Genomic DNA, 19,209 nt, shown 5'->3' with positions numbered 1-19,209 from the left:
AGGATAACCGACTAGGAATTATCTTATTGCTAGATTTCTTTCTGTCTAAAGCATGTCATCTTGCTTACTGCATTGCTCAATTTCTAGTAAACTAAATACCTTGAGATGCATGCTAGATAACGGTTTCGGGGTGGAGTAATGGTAGTAGATGTAGTTGGATAATGGTCTAATTATCGCGGACGTAATGCCTATACAAGATTATGCCATGAATAATCATAGTTATAATTCTTGCTTTTCTATCAATTGCCCAACAGTAATTTCTATACCACTCCATTACATGCTTTTGAGAGAAACACCACCAATGAACCTATGGCCCTCGGGTCCATTCTCTATCAATACTTGTTCTATAAAATTGCCCTTTTATTTGCCTTTATTGTTTTACCATTTCACTATACCATTATTTATTTATCCATCTATTTGTTTTTAACCTTGTAACTAGTAAGACGAGGGGCTTAAAACCCCTTGCCAAGTTGGGTGCAAGTATTTATTTTGTTTGTTTGTAGGTGTTGCTTATATTGTTAGCTTGTTGACTCCCATTGGTTCGATTAAACCTTAGTTCTTAACTGAGGGAAATACTTTTAATTATGTGCTACATCACCTTTCCTCTTTGGAAAAATCCAACAACCCCTACAGGAGTAGCAGAAGAATTTCTGGCGCCGTTGCCAGAGTCAATGTCTACCAAATCAGGGGCCTTCGCACAAACTTCTTTATTTGCTTATTTTATTTGTTACCTAGTTACTCTTGCCTTTTTCTTTACTTGCCAAAATTTTCTAGAACACCAAAAAAAATCTTGTGTTGCTATTTCTGCCTTTGTTGACATCATGTCTACTCCTGAAAATACCAAGCTATGTGATTTATCTAGTACTAATAATAGTGAGTTTATTAATAATCCTATTGCTCCCCCCGCCACCACTGTGGAGTCTTATGAGATTAAAGCCGCTTTATTAAACCTTGTGATGAAAGATCAATTTTCTGAAAATTGTAATGAAAATGCCGCAGCCCATCTTAATACCTTTGTTGAACTATGTGATATGCAAAAAAAACTAAAGATGCGGACAATGATATTATAAAACTGAAGTTGTTTCCGTTATTTTGAGAGATAGAGCCAAAAAATGGTTAGTTTCTGTACTGAAAAGTAGTATTGATTCTTGGTCTAAGTGTAAAGATGCTTTATTGGTAAATATTGTCCTCCTACAAAAATCAACTCTTTGAGGAATCAAATTATGAATTTTAAACAACTTGATTAAGGACATGTTGCACAATCATGGAAAAGAATGGAACTTATGGTAAAGAATTGTCCCATGCATGAATTAAGTCTTTGGATGGTAGTATAAGATTTTCTATGCATGACTAAACTTTGTTTTTAGAAATCATCTAGACTTTGCTGTATGTGGTGCGTTCACGGGGATAACCATTGGATAGGCTACTGAGCTTCTTGATAATATGAGCCAATCATTCCCAATGGAACACCGAGCGCATGCCAAGTGTTAAGAAGGTAAATGTTAATGAAAAAGTTGATGCAATTATGTTCATACTTGCTACTAAGAGTGCTAGTATTTGGTTCATACCGATCCTTGCCCCCTCTAGTCGACCATACCGATCCTTACTATTGAAACATAGGGTGGGCCTTGGGGCCATCTAACAATTTCTACAATGGCCCATGTGGGTTTTATGGTAATGGGTGTGGTGGGAAGTATAGTCCTACATTGCTAGTTGGAGAGAAGTTGGACCTCCTTATAAGAGATTCTCTTCCACATGCTATAGGAGCTTGAGAAGAGAAGTGGTTCCCGCGTACTAACCCTTCGTCGCCCGCCTCGCAACGCCACGCCTCATCACAACGCGCCGCGGGTTGCGGGAATGAGCCGAGCCGAGCTCACACTTATGTGCTTTTTTTGCTGGCCAGGAATGGAGAGTCTTTGACAGCCAGGCAACGATTTGAGACGTCGGATCGTGGGCTATCACCGACTCGGATGTGGGTCCAGCCCACGCTTCTCCACGCGGCCACGCCTATATATTGGAGGCGCTGGCCAACCCTAGCCGCAACGAGAATCAAATCGCATCTCTACATCCACGCCCGTCATTCCTGTTGCTGATGCTACCGCCGGTGATCCCATACCGTCCACCACGTACACAGTTGACGGGGGAGTAGGTCTTTGAAACCCCGCCTCTCTAGATCATGTACGGTAGAGGGGCGATTAGTTTTTTGGAGAGCGTCTCCTACGCGACTGCTCATTGTCGTTCGTCCACGTCCGCTGCATCGTCTACGTTTGCATCGTCTTCATCGTCACCATGCCCACCGCCAACAAAGCCGATCGTGCCACCGTCGAGAAACTCGAAGCCGAGAAGAAGGACACCGAGGACGCCGCCGCGGCTTCTGCCTGACCGATTGGAGGGTATAACTCGCTTATGCCTCTCATGTTTAGTTCCGTCTTAGTGGTACCAGCTATGTGCATATATCTTTCTACTATATGTGTGGTGCATGCTTATCTAGAGCGTAATTAGTATGTTTTTAATTCTATCAATGCCATGATCATGACTATTTACTGGATTAATTTAATAAAAAAATTGTCTATTTATTCAACACTTTCAACCCATCTTCGGGGGAGGATAAAGAGAGCAACCTAATTGCGTATTTTTTTGCAAATTCATTATTTTAGGAGCTTTTTGCAAATTCATTGAAGAGTGTTTGATATACCAAAAGTAAAACAAAGGAACTATCGAAATATCAAAACATGCACGCCTGGTGGGACTCGAACCCACAATCGTCTGATTAGAAGTCAGACGCCTTATCCATTAGGCCACAGGCGCTGCTTTGTCTGCGTCCAACCCACGCCTCTCCTTCTTTAGTCTTCTGCGCTGCGTCTTCTTGCGTTCCGCCGTTCTCTTGTCGTTATATCCAAGACACAGCCTTCCCCGTCGTCTCCCATCTCATCACATCGCCGTCGCCGGAGCGAGGTGCGGAAGAGGTCATCTGCGCTCGGGATGGAGGCAGTGGCGAACAAGCGCAGCGGCATCGGATCCGGCGCCACGGCGGCCGCGGAGGAGGAGAAGGGCCGTAAGAGGGGCCACGGATCCACCGCGCTGTTCGTGGCGGTGGACTACGCCTTCCTGCTCGCCTTCGCCGGGTTCCTCTCCTACCTCGTCGTCTCCCAGATCCTCCCTTCCGCCATCTAGATCGGCGCCCGTCGTCGTTTGCTTCTGGATGCGATGCGTGTGAAATCCCGAGATCTTGGCTCGGGGTATGGTCACCTCCTCCTTGTCTCGTTTGATGCAATGGATTCCGCCTCTGTAACAATCAAAATATGAGACGACAAGTAGCTCGGATGCTGTTTCTTTGCGATTTTGCATGACGAATTGTAATGCCCCAGTCTTGCCGTGTTCTAGAACAATAAAATGCTTCAGTGTTCCTTTGTTCATTGCTTGAACGACTGGATGGTGTCCATTATATATCAGATTGATCGTTCATGTTTACGTTATTAATATGTTGGAGATGGATAATATTTCCAGGAACAAGAAGCTCAGGTGCATCTGAAGCGTCCCTTCTTCAGATGAGACCACAAGGCTTCCTGCTTTCTGCCTTGGCTTCTTTCAAAATTGGCAACGACTTAATTTCGACCAAGATTGACCTTTCCATTTCCTTCCCAAGAGGAAGAGACCAAAAAGAACCTTGTTACAACATTTCACATCAATAGTCGCATATCATCTGACTAGAGATGAGAAACTCTCCATGGGGCTACCAGCTACCAGCTACAGTGGTGATCTGATCAGTTAGCACATTCATAGCATTTTCCTGGATAACCAGATATTCACAGCAGTGTTTTGCAGTTGAAGCTTACGGCAATAGCCGGACAGCTGCGATGGATGGGATCTTCTCTCTGAGCTTCTGTGCTACAGCAACTCGGACGGCCGCCACACCTGCTGCAGGGCCCTTGAGTTGGACTTTCACGAAGAATTTGTTGATCGCGACAAACCTGAGATTACCGCCTCCTGCGCCGGTGAGGTATGGCCTGATCTCATCGAGTACCTGCCATTGGGTGAAAGGAAGTAATTTTCAAATATGTACCTTTAGTTGCTCCAGCTACTGGTTTTCGCCCATATTATGGAAAGGGCAAATAAATGTTAGATAAATCGTCTCAAGGTGTAGGACAATGTGCAACAAGGAGACATTGTATAATGTCTAACAATTACTTGCACTATTATATTTATTTGGAATTGTAGATGTTGATAATTTTTAATATAAATTTAGTCAAAGTTTACAACGTTTTTACTTAAGAGAAACCTAATACGCAGAGTAAAAGGAAACGGAGGGAGTACATGTTCTGCATTCTGTATTGGAATGTCATTCTAAGCAAGAATGAACGACAAACCAACCACATGGAACAGTCATCAATGTGCCACAAAATTAAACGGACAAATCGCAGATCCTCTTATCAAAAGAAGATGGACGGCGATACCGTCCATGGCAGGAAGGTTGTTGCTCCGGTATATAGTCCCCACACCCCAGAATGGTATGTGAAATTAAAGACAACACACTATATGCTGTTGCATAAAAAGAAGAACCGGAACACTAGCATTCTATTTGAAGATAACAACCTAGTTTTATCTACTATCTACTACCACTATAAAAGAGAGAGAGGGCGGAGAATCAAATCATCCTATCCATCGAACCCTGTAATCTAATGGTCTACATCACTCCAACATACTAAACGTATTTTACGCTTTAATTACCCATCATGCCATTACCCTATCTACTCGCTAACCAAACCCGGTACCCCACAGCTCGCCCCTCTCTCGCATGTCTCTCTCGCACGCCCGCTCGACCACGCCTCTCTCCCGCACACCTCTCTCCCGCACACCTCTCTCTCTCGCCTAACCAACCTCTCGACCATGCCCTGCCGCCGCTCCAACCTCTCGGCCCCGCCGCCGCCCCTTCTCGGCCTCGCCGCCGCCCCTTCACGCCGGCGGCCACGGCCCCGACGGGCGCAGCAGCACACCCCCGATGGTCGAGCGGCACCTCCGCCGCAGGGGGGCCGGGCCGCAGCAGCACGCCCACTCCGCTCCAACCTCTCGGCCCTGCCGCCGCTCACCCCGCCGCCGCCCCTTCTCGGCCTCGCCGCCGCCCCTTCACGCCGGCTCACAGCCTGAACGGAGCCCCAGTTGGCTCGCCCTTGCTCTCCACCTGTGGCGCCGGTGGCGTGTGCGCAACGGATGAGGCCCCGCACTCGCGCCGCGGCAGTGCGGATGGAGCTCCGCCGAGTCCATGAGCTCCCGAGCCGGGCGACGGCGCGTATTGATCTGAAAAAGGCCACCAACCCATATTATAATATCCTTTGATATCAAGTTCTAGCTGTACATTAACCAAAGCATCTCTTTTCTGATCAGTTATACATCAATCAAAGCATCACTTTTCTGATCAATTAAGGAAAACATGTCAGGATGGTTGATGCTTGATGCAACGGGAGTCACATGTGTATTGCCGACAGTTTCAATTTAATCGGGCTTCCGACTGGAGGAACAGAAGCGACTCTCTATTCTCCAGCCATTAAGTTCATTACTGAATAACAAAATCAGCTTCAGACCTAAGGTTTGATCAGGAAAATTCAGCTAGGTCTATCTATGTACATTGGTCTTAATTTTTTTAGATGAGCAAACTGTCTACTTCCATAGGAAGTGGATGGGATGATCTACATGGCCTCCTGCAGCACCGGATTCAAGGAATCAGTACAACAGTGTGGCCTCTTACTAGACAGTTTTCTTCTCTCTGTTTTCAAGAATGCTAGACACTTTTCAGTTTTCTTTGATGTTGATCAAAATATTTAAATATTTGGATGCGTTTTCTTGAATACAGGTCTGATCTTTGATTATCTGCATAGTATATCTAACCACTCTGACTTTCCTTTATTATCAAGATGCATCAAACCGCCATCCCCTCCGAGAGGAAGGCCAACTCAAGTAGGTATTACATCGATTTTTTAAGCAGTAAATTCAGAAATCTGAATTGAACTAACTGATTTGGCTTATGTTCTGTAAATGCAGCATCCATGTACAAGAATTTCTGTAATGTAGTTATGTGAACTAGAGGTGTGGTTTAGCAATGTACCTCATACACTGCTGGTTGATGACAAAGATATGTCAGGTTTGCCTTGATTATATTATAAATTACTCAAATCTTTTTAGAAACAGGAAAGGTAAGTTTAAATTGCATAAAACAGGAAAGCGAACGAGTAGTTTGTAGTGTTGAAATAAAATCAGAACTTAAAACATATGGGTTTTACAAGCATCACTGCTTGAACATGCAAAAGATAAATAACAGCTAAAGTTTCATGGACTACACCAGTTTCCACAGCTAAAATGTCTACCATTGTTGAATCTCTATTTCTGTGGAGTAGCATGTTTTGGGGCATACTTACTTACATACTTTGTTCCTTTAGAGTAATATAATCTTCTCGAGGTGTTAATTCACTTATTTTTCACACATGATGAATCCATAGTTGTTCGATTTAGCCAGAATAATCTCTTCTTTGTTAATAATAGTTTTATATAACATTACTTATATCAGGTCAAGTAGCCTCTCATAATGAAATACAGCATTTTTTTGTCGATCTCTCTTGAAATGATTGTTTACAGATAAAATTATTTGTAGAGATGGAGGACCTCGTAACCGACCATGTTGGGAGCTTGTGAAGAAATAGTATGTTGCTGTATGGAGGAATCCTTTAAATAACTCATGCTATGTGAGTCAGTGATCCTGAGGCAAACCTCCACTTTGTGATAGTGATGATAATTCCAGATAATGTTTGGTATTTTTTAACCCATCTAATCTACTTTTATTAGTTAAGCCTCAATTTGTTTTGAACATTTGCAATAATACTAAATTCATAAGGATGATCTTTACGGTTTAAATAAACTGTCTATGGTTTTTCTAGAATTGTTCTGAACATTGGCATAATTATACATTCATCTCTTGCGGAGTAGTCTCATGATTTTGGCTTATTTATTGCTTGTTGGTGATTCCTAAATGTGTGATACTGATACATATTGCAGTTTCGTTTCAGATGCAACCTTCAACTACAGAAGTTTCAGTTTCCTGATTGCCGGTTTCTTCTTTGCGAGTCTTCCTTTTTCTTATGTTCACAAGGTGTACCATTGTCTATAGTATTTGCCAAGTTTAATCGAATGTCTAGATAAAATGTTTTGCATGGCAGGAAATAAGCAAGTAGGTATTTGAAGGTGAACTTTGTATGAATCCTCCGGCTCCCGCCTACCCATTCTTCAATGAGTTAGTATCCTCAAGTCACGATGTATCAATTTTGCCATGCAAGACGTTATGATAAAATAGAGGATGTAGAATGACCATGGGTCTTGAGCCTTGCTTATTGGGATGGATGTATGCGATTGTTTTTCTCCCGTTGCAACGCACGGGCATATTTCCTAGTATAAGAAACGTTTTTCGCAAGCTGACGCTGCAAGACCCTCTAGTGAATCTTTATTTGCATTTCATGTAGTATGAGATAGGTTAATGCTTGACAAATACCCGGTGTAAGTTTTGCATTGCATCGAATTGTACGTTGTCTGCACAATTAGAATTTTGATTATTCTCCATTGGCACCATAACAAGTAACAGTACCTTTTCAACATTCTCTTCGTTCAGCTTAAGCCCAGCCTCCTTGTCCGTGATAGCTTCAACTGCAGCAATCTCTGGTATTTCATCCATCAAACGCCGCTGAATGCCCATCCTCATGGTCATCACCGAGCTTGGGCACGCCCCGCATGCTCCTTGCAGCTTGAGCCTCACCACATTCCCGTCGATCTCATGCAAGGCAACGTTGCCGCCGTCTGCCATGAGATACGGCCGGACTTGATCCAGAACAAGCTCCACATTTTCAGCGGTTAATGGTGAATCGACCACCGGATTCGGGTCGGCAATGGGTCGAACAACTGCAGCAACAAAACGTGATAGATGAAACTTTGAAATCTACCTCTATTAAGGACTAGCGTATCGAACTGTCACTATAGTTGGTCTGCGGCAAGGACGGAAGTCTCACCTTCCAGCGGCTGGCGAGTGGACACGGCGACCGAAGTTGCCGCGGCAGAGGGCGTTCTCCTCCCACGCAAGCGCGACGAGACCCCAACCTTGAAACGAACAGCTCCTCGTTAAACAACATGAAGCGGATAAGCAAGAAGAGACGGAGAAACAAGAGGCCTTACCTTGAAGGAGGAGGTAGACGGCGAGGTGGTCGGCACCCACGCCGACGCCGCTACCGCCGCCTGCATCTCCGGTGCCCGACTGGAGGCAACCGGTCCTGGAGATGCCGCCGCTGTTGGCGAGGCGTGGGTGGCGGTGGTATTTGTGTGCCCGCATTCCCGCTCCAGCGCTCGTTTCTTTTGCTAAATTTTGTGCGGTTTTAGTTCAACCAAACCAACCGATGGCCATGCGCACATGCTACGTGCTGGCATCTGCAATGCAAACCCCTTAAACAGACACAGCATCCGATCACGAACGTGTCTGCGGACATGATGTGGAAGCCGGCCATCCCTCGCTGTCTGCATACACTGTAAATTGGATTTGAATAAGCCAGATGAATTTTATGTAAACCGAATGATCTTCATCTAAACCGAACCAAAATCATTACATTTTCGACATATGCTAAATTTTGTACGGTACCCCAAAGCAAGCTGATTGCCATACACACATGCTACTTCGATTTCGTGGGGAGTAACCTATGCAATATGTCCTATTCTGCAAACTAGGTCAGGTGGGGAGTAACCTCTGCAATATTTGCTCATTATCGGAGTATCTTTGTGTTAGTCAAATGCAAAGATTTCTGTTGAGTGAATATGGCCGCAAATATATTGGTAAAATGCTTGAGCTACAAATATACCTTGAATTTTCAAACAATAACTATTTAAGTTGATGATACTGATAATTTTGTTTGTTGATGTCCACGTACATGAGACATACGTCATAAGGCTCCTCCAATCTTTCCTTTTATCATGCATTTGATGGCATAAAACGGATAGACGGCCAGAACCTTTGAAGCTCATTACACGGTAAACAAAATGATGCGGAGCATCCTTTGGTCATCCACATGGACATGTCATCATCACCCAAGGCACCAAGTGGACCGATGACAAGGGCTCGTGCAAGGGCTATCGTAACCGTGGTGAACTCCCTCCTTGCTCAACTCCTTTTCGAATCACATGAGACATGACTACTACCTCAAGCGGAGACACTTTGCATACCCAGATACCAAGGGACCAACCATGGAGAAGCTAAGGAGCAAGGCCAAGCAATGGATGAAGAAGAACATGAAGATGGAGAGCAAACGACACAAGTCAGCACTAATAGAGGCAAAGGTGCCCCGATGTTTTGATGAGAAGTAGCTATCGTTTTCGGTGGAAGTCGACTTTGACGATCCGACTACAAACGTGCGAAGACGTCGCGCCTTGGCAATCGCTAAACCAACTCCAGAGGTTATTGACCACGTTAGAGCACGATCAACCTGACCACAAGGGTCTATTTCCTGCACGTAAACGAAGAACAAGCAAGAAGCCGAGATTGCAGTCTGGATATTGCGAATATAAGAGAAAAGCTTCATTGATCAAAGTTGGGTACTGAAACGTCTTGGCCTGGTCGTTTGACATAAACGAAGTACGCGCGTTGCACTATGGCGAACTTTAATCTAAACAAAACCCAAGTCTAAATGACGCCTTAAGGGCTGTATTTATAGGGGGAAGCGAGGGGATTTCGTCCCCCCTTGACAAGGTGGGACTCAAACACCTCCTGAATAGTTTCCCCTATAATACGGACTCTGAAAACAGACTATGAAAAATTATTTCGAAATTACATGGGGCTGGGCCAAAAATAATAAGGTAGTGTAGAACCTATAATAAGCTATGTACGAAATTTATGATAGTTCATCTTGTATATTGCGTCCATGTGCTTGTAAGTCATCATGGTGGCTCCAAAGTGTTGAAATCTCCATTAGAAACTCTGTTCTTGTTCCCTTCGCGCGTGCCTTCAACTCCACGCTTGATCCTACTCCAATGTAGACCTTTCTTATCCATGCTATGCCCTTCATTCATAAGCAAAACAAATTCATCCAATTTAGGCAACATCATATACTCATGAACATTAGAATCATTACTAAGAGCGAAAGCACCTGATGATTTAATTGGCGTGCGCGAGCTCTAGTAATTGGTCCAATATATGTAGCAACAGGGGCTGTGAGTAACTATGGTGTGATGTCCGCATCGAGCACCTACCCGAATGATCTGTACAATGCCTGGACGATCCGGCCCTCCTCAGGGATGATCCAGTATCGTCAGCCTCTCCATGAAGCCGGATCATCCGGAATTCTACCCGGATCATTCGGACAAAGCCCGGACATCCGGCCAGGCAACAGCCACAGCGGCCCAGCCGGATCATCCAAGTGACCACCCGGATCATCCAGACATTGCCCGAATCATCCGGACATTGCATGCACGCATGACTAGGGCCGAGGCCCATCTCTTCCTCACTTAGACTATAAATGTATGTCTCCTACCTCGCTTTAGGGCTAGAGCATATGCTATGATCTAGAGAGAGCTTTGATCATCTACCTCTTCCCTTGGAGATCAAGACCTCTTAGGAGAAGATCCCCAAGTGGATATCAAGACCTCCTCTAGGGATTAGAGAAGACTATAATCAAGACCTCACTTCCTCTTAGGATTAGGAAAAACTACCCTTTGTTATTTCCTCTTGTTGGATTTGGATCTTGAATCTTGTATGTGTATATTGATTTAGTGGATGTGAGACCTTGGATCTTTCATGTGAGTGTTGTTAAGATTAATTAATATAGTAATTAAGGGGATTAATCCCTGCTTGTAATGACGGTTGACGATTGCTTTCTGCAATCATTGCATCGGTTCTGTCCGAACCAACGCCCCGACACCCCTTGTAAACGCCTGTTCTGGTGCTATATATAACACTTCATCTAATGCAAATAGGAGAGTTCGATCATTTTTATTTTCGATCTCAAACACGTTATCAGCACTGCTCTCTTGCGAGAGCGATTCCGACGAGAAGAACAGGACGAACAGGCAAAAGGTGAGAATAAATCATGCCTGGAGGTCATGTCCCTGTTTCTTCGACTTCTTCGCGACAACGACCATCGTTGCCACTTCGTCCCTCGCCACCACCATCATGGTGTTGGCGGACTCCACCACAGCCGTTTTGTTGTTTGCTGCATGGCTGGGTTGGTCGTGGATGAGGCAGCGCCGCTGCAGCCTCTGACCCTAGCGGTTGTTGAAGCGGAAGCCGATGCGCCGTTCCTGAGGTCGTCGACAGCGGTGCGCATCCTGGGTGTGCCTCTTGTACACGTTTGCAATGGCGACGCGCTCGCCTTCGTGTCTGCACCAACCGAGGCCTCCGTCTTTGCCTTGGGCTCCGGTGTGAGCGGCGCCTCCAACCACGCGGTTGTCGACGTCGACGCCCTCACGCTGCTCCTGCCGTCCCCGGTGCCGGCTACTCCCCCTACTTCGTCGCGCATGGGGTTCGCCGCCGCCTCTTAGCCCTGGGCGTCCTGCTTGCGAGCTTGCCGTCGAGCGGCCGCTCCGGCACACGGAGCCCCGTAGCGCTCAGGCTCACGAACGGTGCCTCTAACGCGGTCGCATATGGTACCCACTTACCCGGCGGCTCCTCCGACGAGGAAGGAGGCGGTGGGAAGTCCACCCTCGTCGCTCGTGATGCTGCCGTGGTGGTCTTCATCTCGATCATGTCGAGATGTTGGGGATGAGCTGCTGGCCTGCTGGGGATTTCTTTCCTGACCGCTCTCCTTTTTCGCTCGCCTTGACCAGCTTAGGCCTCATTTGGTTCATAGGGTAGGAAATTCGTAGCAATAGGAAAGTCATAGGAAATGAGATGACATGTATCTTAAATCCTATGAGTAGGAATAGAAAGGAGATGCCCTTTGATTCACATCATAGGATTTTTTTCATTGAGTCTAGGCTAATGTTTATTTCCTATGAAATGTGGAGGATAGGAAGAATTCCTCCATAAGAATATGATTCCATTCCTATAAACCAAAAGGCTCTACAGAAAATTTTCTTATAGAAATCCTATCCTATAAAATTCCTACAAGATTCCTCTAAACCGAAAGAGGCCTTAGATTAGCGATGGATGCCTTTGTTGGCCCATCTGCATGCGTACTGGGCACCAGCCGTTTTTTCAGCACTATTTTCCTGTAGAATACTCTGTATTCCAGAATAAAGTGTGATGCAATATATTTCCATGTTATTCGACATGTTGATATTAATTACATCTACTATTTGCAATTGAAATTTTCAGTTTCTTGCAAATAAAAATCAATTCATCTTAATTGAGCCTTTTGGCTTAATACGAGCAATAATTGATATGCATTTAACCAATTTTCTGATGAGTTTTAAAATTCCAGAAATATGTGTATGTTGATACTTGACATGTTCAGTGTGTTCACCACATGTCAAATTCTCTTGAACATGTTTTTTGTGGTTGAGATTATTTTCTCTCGCATATCAAGCTTGTAAATTTTTGAGTTATATTTCCCTCATTATATTTAGATTCAAGGTAATGTGTTGGATCTACTGCTCATTTGCAGACTATCCCCTCTTAGTGCGGGGTCTATGTTTTGTCAGTCTTGACAAGCGATGACCTGCAATGTGAATTTCCTTATATTTAAATTGGTAACACACACAAGGTAATAGAAACATGCACATCTACCGACATTGTCAGATTATGCAGTCTATTACTGTGAGATCTATGTGATCTTCAACGTGTTATGTTCACACAATCAAGGTTGAAATTTTTTCAAGTTACTCACTTGAGTATCAAAAATTTGCAATTATTATGCATAACCATGATGGTCTTTAATTTATCGCCCGTAAATTAATTTTCACTGGTAATCGATGGCTAGAGAATATGAGCAATTGTCCTCAATGGCCACAACAGTCCTGTCTGGGCCATGGACATCATGATCACTCTTGTGTCTCGTGGGATAATGTGTGCAATCCAAGACCCGTCGAATTCACCTACGGTTGGAATCACACCGCTAACAGAAAAAAAATGTTGCCTTACATCATAAGGCATTATACCAATCCAGATCTCAACACTTGGTTATTCTGTATCGGCAATTCCTTGGACACAAAGAATCTCAAGGGCAAAGGTTTGAATCTCACTTCAACCTCTAACCTGATAGCAACAAGGAAGTCAATTGTGTGCGTGGTGTTTTTCAATGACCTAGCGACAACATGACTATCCAGCAGTCACGGACCCTTTGGGTATGGAGAGCATGATGGTTGAATATGACTCAACTAACATGTTTGAAGACTTCGTCTAGTCTCTCAATCTCCTGAATGGTTGATACGTCCATTTTGTATCATGTTTTTATGTTGATATTTATTGCATTATGGACTATTATTTCATTTTATAATACAATTCTTATGCCATTTCTCTCTAATTTTGCAAGTTTCACATGAAGTGGGAGATTGCGGGTAGCTAGAATTCTGGACCGGAAAGGGCTACATCGGAGGCACTTTTTCTGAACAACTCCAAATGAGCTAAAAAATGATGGAAAATCATTTTAATATATTTAAATTATTGATGAAAGAAATACTAGAGGGGACCCACCAGGCAGCCACAAGCCTGGGGGCGTGTCCTACCCCCTGGGCGTGCCCCCTGAGCTTCTGGCGCCCCTGGCAGGCCTCGGGGGCCCACCTTCTCCTATATGGTGCCATTTGCCATAGAAAAAAACCAGAAGGAAGATTTTGGGGCGAAGCGCCGCCGTCTCGAGGCGGAACCTGGGCAGGAGCATTTTTTCTCTCCAGCGGAGAGATTCCGTCGGGGAAACTTCCCTTCGGGAGGGGAAAATCGAAGCCATCGTCATCACCAACGATCCTCTCATTGTGGGAGGACCAATCTTCATCAACATCTTCACCAACATCATCTCATCTCAAACCCTAATTCATCTCTTGTATTAAATCTTTGTCTCAAAACCTCAGATTGGTACATGTGGGTTGCTAGTAGTGTCGATTACATATCGTAGTTGATGCTTGTTGGTTTATTTGGTGGAAGATCGTATGTTCAGATCATTGATGCTATTCAATACCCCTCTGATCTTGAGCATGAATATGATTTGTGAGTAGTTACATTTGTTCTTGAGGACATGGGAGAAGTCTTGTCATAAGTAATCATGTGAATTTGATATTCGTTCGATATTTTCATGATATGTATGTTGTTGTTTCCCTTAGTGGTGTTATGTGAATGTCGATTACATGACACTTCACCATCCTTGGGCCTAAGGGAAGGCATTGTGGAGTAGTTATTAGATGATGGGTTGCTAGAGTGATAGAAGCTTAAACCCTAGTTTATGCATTATTCCGTAAGGGGCTGGTTTGGATCCATATGTTTCATGCTATGGTTAGATTTATCTTAATTCTTCTTTCATAGTTGTGGATCCTTGCGAGAAGGGGTAATCATAAGTGGGAGGATTGTTCAAGTAAGAATAGCACCCCAAGCGCCGGTCCACCCACATATCAAATTATCAAAGTAACAAACGTGAATCAAACAAATATGATGAAAGTGACTAGATGAAATTCCCGTGTGTCCTGAAGAACGCTTTGCTTATTATAAGAAATCGTTATGGTCTGTCCTTTGCTACAAAAAGGATTGGGTTACCTTGCTGCACCTTTGTTACCGTTACTACTTGTTACTTGTTACAAATTACCTTGCTATCAAACTATCCGTTACCGATAATTTCAGTGCCTGCAGACAATACCTTGCTGAAAACCGCTTGTCATTTCCTTCTGCTCCTTGTTGGGTTTGATGCTCCTACTTATCGGAAGGACTACGATTGATCCCCTATACTTGAGGGTCATCAGTGGTCAATATAATTTATGTCCATCTCTGATGTTCTAATAAGAACATAAGTATTGGTGTCATCATGTATTGTACATTGCAATATATTGTATGAACACATTGGTACAAATACAATCGTATGTATTCTATATATACATTAGAGATTTTCATACCGAGAATATTTAAATAGATTTCTACGAGGGCCAATCTGATGAAAGATGATATGTGCCTTGTGGACATATGCACCACAAACTCTATATTCAGTGAAGTAAAATGTTGAGAGTAAAGGAGATATTTTGAAATTGCTAGACGCGATGATGTAACTGTTGGCTCAACTCAAGTCATATTTACTATCCCTATGGATACTTGAGTAGAATCATTGATGCTTTATCGTGTCTGGGTCAACTTGTACCCTACTAAACTATAGAGATATCCATAAAAATAGTTTCCATTGCGAAACCTATGATGAGAACAAAGAGGAATGTCTTCTCTTTACCATATGCAATGGATATGGCAAGCACATTCTCTGCATATCATGAATATTGTAATACACATACTACAAAACCCGTAGCACATGTTGCGTGCAAGATAGTTTTTCAAAAAATCTTGTTCATGGCAAACTTGGCATTTTCGCCTTGATCATCCTGACATTGGGTTGAAACAGATACTATCAGCAATTCCATTGCTTTATGACTATTATGATGTAGATTCTAACAATATTTGGATTTCATGTGTATTGCATGTGACACAGGAAGCTAATTTTAAGGCTCACAGACCTTAAAGTCTATGCAGAACCACTCAAACTCCTTGGATGCATCAAGTAGAGGTAAGTGGCTCTTCCCAACCATTGACTAGACTATTCGGGTATTCCATGGTTTTAAAGACACATCTACATGATGGTCTCAAGTGTCTTTATCCACACGAAAACTATTTGTTGATTATCCTGTCCATCGCTTTCAAGCAAATATAATGTGCAACGTTGTAGAATTCTCCTTCGTGCCTTTAATATGGCCCTAAGATAGAAGTTTAGCACTTTGTACTAATGTCTAGACTGAAAATGGTTTGGTGGAATCCTTTATCCAAAGAATTAAGCTCATTGCATTATCTTTACTTTGGAATTGTGATACGTCTCCAACATATCTATAATTTATGAAGTATTAATGCTAATATATTATCATTCTTGGATGTTTTACAATCATTTTATAGCAACTTTATATCATTTTTTGGGACTAACCTATTGACCCAGTGCCCAGTGCCAGTTGCTGTTTTTGCTTGTTTTTTACATCACAGGAAATCAATATCAAACGGAGTGCAAACACTGCGAAACTTTTTGGAGATTTTTTATGGACCAGAAGAGCACCAATGGGCCAAAGAAGCACCTGGGGGGTGCCCCGAGGGGGGCACAACCCCCAGGTGCGCCCAGGTGGGTTGTGCCCACCTTGGTGGCCTCCCGCACCCCATCTTTACCCTATAAATTTCCAAATATTCCAAAACCCTTCGGGGTAGCCCAAGATCAGAAGTTTCGCCGCTGCAAGGCCTCTGTATCCACGAGATCCAATCGAGATCCCATTCCGGCACCCTGCCGGAGGGGGGAATCATCACCGGTGGCCATCTTCATCATCCCGGTGGCCACCACGATGAGGAGGGAGTAGTCCACCCTCGGGGCTGAGGGTTTGTACCAGTAGCTATGTGTTTAATCTCTCTCTCTCTCTCTCTCGTGATGTTGAGATGTCACGATCTTGATGTATCGCGGGCTTTGTTAATATAGATGGATCATATGATGTTTCTCCCCTCTCTACTCTTGTTGTGATGAATTGAGTCTTTACCCTTTGAAGTTTTGTCTTGTCGGATTGAATGTTCAGATCTGAAAACACATGATGTATGTCTTGCCGTATGAATACTTGAGGTGACAATGGAGTATCATATTGATTCACTTGATATATGTTATGGCACTCAACTTGCGGATTCCCGCGGTGACATTGGGGTAACCTATGCATAGGAGTTGATGCACGTTTTTATTATCTTTTCTCTGATAGAAACTTTGGGGTCCCCTTGTAGTTCTTTGTGTTGGACTGAGCATTATGAATCTGAAATTGTTTTATACATATTGTATAGTTAACTCACGAGTTCTCGCGGTGACATTGGGGTATCTAGGTGACATTGGGGTATGTAGGTGACATTAGAGTTGGTTGATATGTGTCATATGGTGTTATTTTAGTATGAACTCTTGATTAGATCGATCGGAAAGAATAACTTCTATTATTTTAGTATGAACTCTAGGATAGATCGATAGGAAAGAATAGCTTTGAGGTGGTTTCGTACCCTACAAACAATTTTTGTTCTCCGCTAATAGGAACTCGGGAGTGATTCTTTGTTGCATTTTGAGGGATAGTCATATGATCCAACTATGTTAGCATTGTTGAGAGATTGCACTAGTGAAAGTATGCACCCTAGGCCTCATTTTCCATCATTGCAATACCGTCTGTGCTCCATTTTGCTATTTACTACCTTGCTGTTTTTTATTGTTCGCACTACAAAAACTCATATCTACTATCCATACTACACTTTTATCATCATCTCTTCACCGAACTATCCACCTATACAATTTTCCATTGTATTGGGTATGTTGGGGACACAAGAGATTTCTTGTATTTGATTGCAGGGTTGCTTGAGAAAGACTATCTTCATCCTACGCCTCCCACGTATTGATAAACCTGAGGTCATCCACTTGAGGGAAAATTGCTACTGTCCTACACAACTCTGCGCTTGGAGGCCCAACACGTGTCTACAAGAATAAAGTTCCATAGTAGACATCAAGCTCTTTTCTAGAGCCATTGCCGGGGAGGTGAGTGCTTGAAGGTATATCTTTAGATCTTGTAATCGAATCTTTTTGTTTCTTGTTTTATCACTAGTTTGGTTTATAAAAGAAAACTACATAAAAAATGGAATTGAGGTTGCATCATATTATTGATCATCTTTGTAATATCTTTCTTGAAAATGATGGATCAGAAACTTGTGCTCGATTGTTAGAAGAAGAATGTTATAAAATGTTTGGCATGAATTATGAGCATGATGGCAATGTTGTTAGTATGAATTCTTTGAATATCCATGATGTTAATGATATGCAAAGCTACAAGCTTGGGGATGATTACTACAAAAGAAATACACTTCTGTGATGATACATGTTTGTCACAGTAGGTCGCGTTTTTGTCATGCATGTACATCCATGACGATTTTATGACAGAATCAAGATAGTCATACTTGTGCTGTCATAGAAGTGTTCCATGACATTACCAAAATTATCATCATGGAAGTGTCCACTTCCATGACGATAAATCGCGCGTCACAGAAGTGCTTTCATCAAGGGTGACCGACACGTGGCATCCACCGTAACGGAACGCCGTTAAGCTATCAGGTCAGGTTTTGGATCCGATAACCCGTTAACAGCCCCGACCAATGGGGAAGATGTCATCCACTCATTGGACGGAAGGCGCCTATGATATGTCGACACGTGGTGCGGCCCAACAAAGGCCCATTCCTGTGAAAAGTCTGGCCCGTTTGACTTGGTCAAAAGGTGGCGGGCCGGCCCATGGAAAGCCTGTTAACGGCATGTTCGCATATAGCCTATTTACAGCCCGCTAACCCAAGGCCCGTTACGCCCTATCCGAATTAGGTCCAGTAGCGTCATCTGGGCCATCCAATATGATTCCAGCCTGTTTTCACTTCTGGCCCATGTATGGCCCATGACGTCTTTCGGCCCATATGAGGCCCTATGTAACTCTTGGCCTATTAACGGCCCATGGTGAAACTGGCCCGTAATGAACAGTGTATCACTTTACACCCATTAACGGCCCATGGTGAAACTGGCCCGTAATGAACAGTGTATCACTTTATACCTATTAACGACCGGTTATTCTGTTGGGCCGTTTCTAGCCCATATTATCTTTCGACCTTCTCAGAGCCCACTTATTCTTGGGCTCATTTCCAGCATTCGTTTACTTACGGCCCGTTACTGTCATTTTCTGCTTGTGGGCCAAATTCAGCCCGTGGTTACAGTCGGCCCGTTTGTGGTCCGTTAATACGTTGGGCCGTTTTCATAGCGTCATCAAATATGACCTACTAACGATGGCCCGTTATGGTCGGCCCATGAACGGACGATTCCAACTCTAGCCCGTTTACGGCCATAATGCGGTCTGTTTGGCCCATGTTTGGCCAATCGATCATACGACCCGTATAAGGCCCATTGATGATACGACCCGCAGAAGGCCCATTGTTTCTACGGCCCGTAGAAGGCCCATTGTTTCTACGGCCCGTAGAAGGCCCACTGTTTCTACGGC

At 43.7% G+C, this 19,209-nt stretch overlaps 1 protein-coding gene, 1 long non-coding RNA gene and 1 other non-coding gene across 6 annotated transcripts; 1 reads left to right on the top strand and 2 right to left on the bottom strand.

Annotated features, from left to right (window-relative positions):
* Window positions 1-2,735: 2,735 nt before the first annotated feature.
* On the bottom strand, window positions 2,736-2,808 carry TRNAR-UCU (transfer RNA arginine (anticodon UCU)). The gene has a single exon. It is a non-coding gene; the product is annotated as a tRNA-Arg (tRNA).
* An 801-nt stretch (window positions 2,809-3,609) lies between these two features.
* LOC123111056 (nifU-like protein 1, chloroplastic) lies at window positions 3,610-8,368 on the bottom strand. The gene is made up of 4 exons (XM_044531733.1): window positions 8,209-8,368; window positions 8,046-8,133; window positions 7,628-7,938; window positions 3,610-4,024 (listed from the first exon to the last, which is right to left on the bottom strand). The coding sequence occupies exons 1-4, from the start codon at window positions 8,272-8,274 to the stop codon at window positions 3,833-3,835; spliced, it is 657 nt and encodes a 218-aa protein (XP_044387668.1). The 5' UTR covers window positions 8,275-8,368; the 3' UTR covers window positions 3,610-3,832.
* Window positions 3,794-7,356, top strand: LOC123111057 (uncharacterized). Of its 4 annotated transcripts, none has more exons than XR_006454070.1 (5): window positions 3,794-4,000; window positions 5,436-5,952; window positions 6,037-6,136; window positions 6,644-6,734; window positions 7,045-7,356. It is a non-coding gene; the product is annotated as an uncharacterized lncRNA (long non-coding RNA). The 4 variants fall into 4 exon arrangements; XR_006454071.1 differs by having other exon boundaries at window positions 3,996-5,584; window positions 5,668-5,952; XR_006454068.1 differs by having other exon boundaries at window positions 3,996-5,952.
* Window positions 8,369-19,209: the final 10,841 nt, after the last annotated feature.

This window comes from Triticum aestivum, chromosome 5B, assembly GCF_018294505.1.
Source record: "Triticum aestivum cultivar Chinese Spring chromosome 5B, IWGSC CS RefSeq v2.1, whole genome shotgun sequence".
Lineage (NCBI taxonomy): Eukaryota > Viridiplantae > Streptophyta > Magnoliopsida > Poales > Poaceae > Triticum > Triticum aestivum.
Note: the sequence above shows the minus strand (reverse complement) of the source record. Positions and strands in the feature narration are given on the sequence as shown.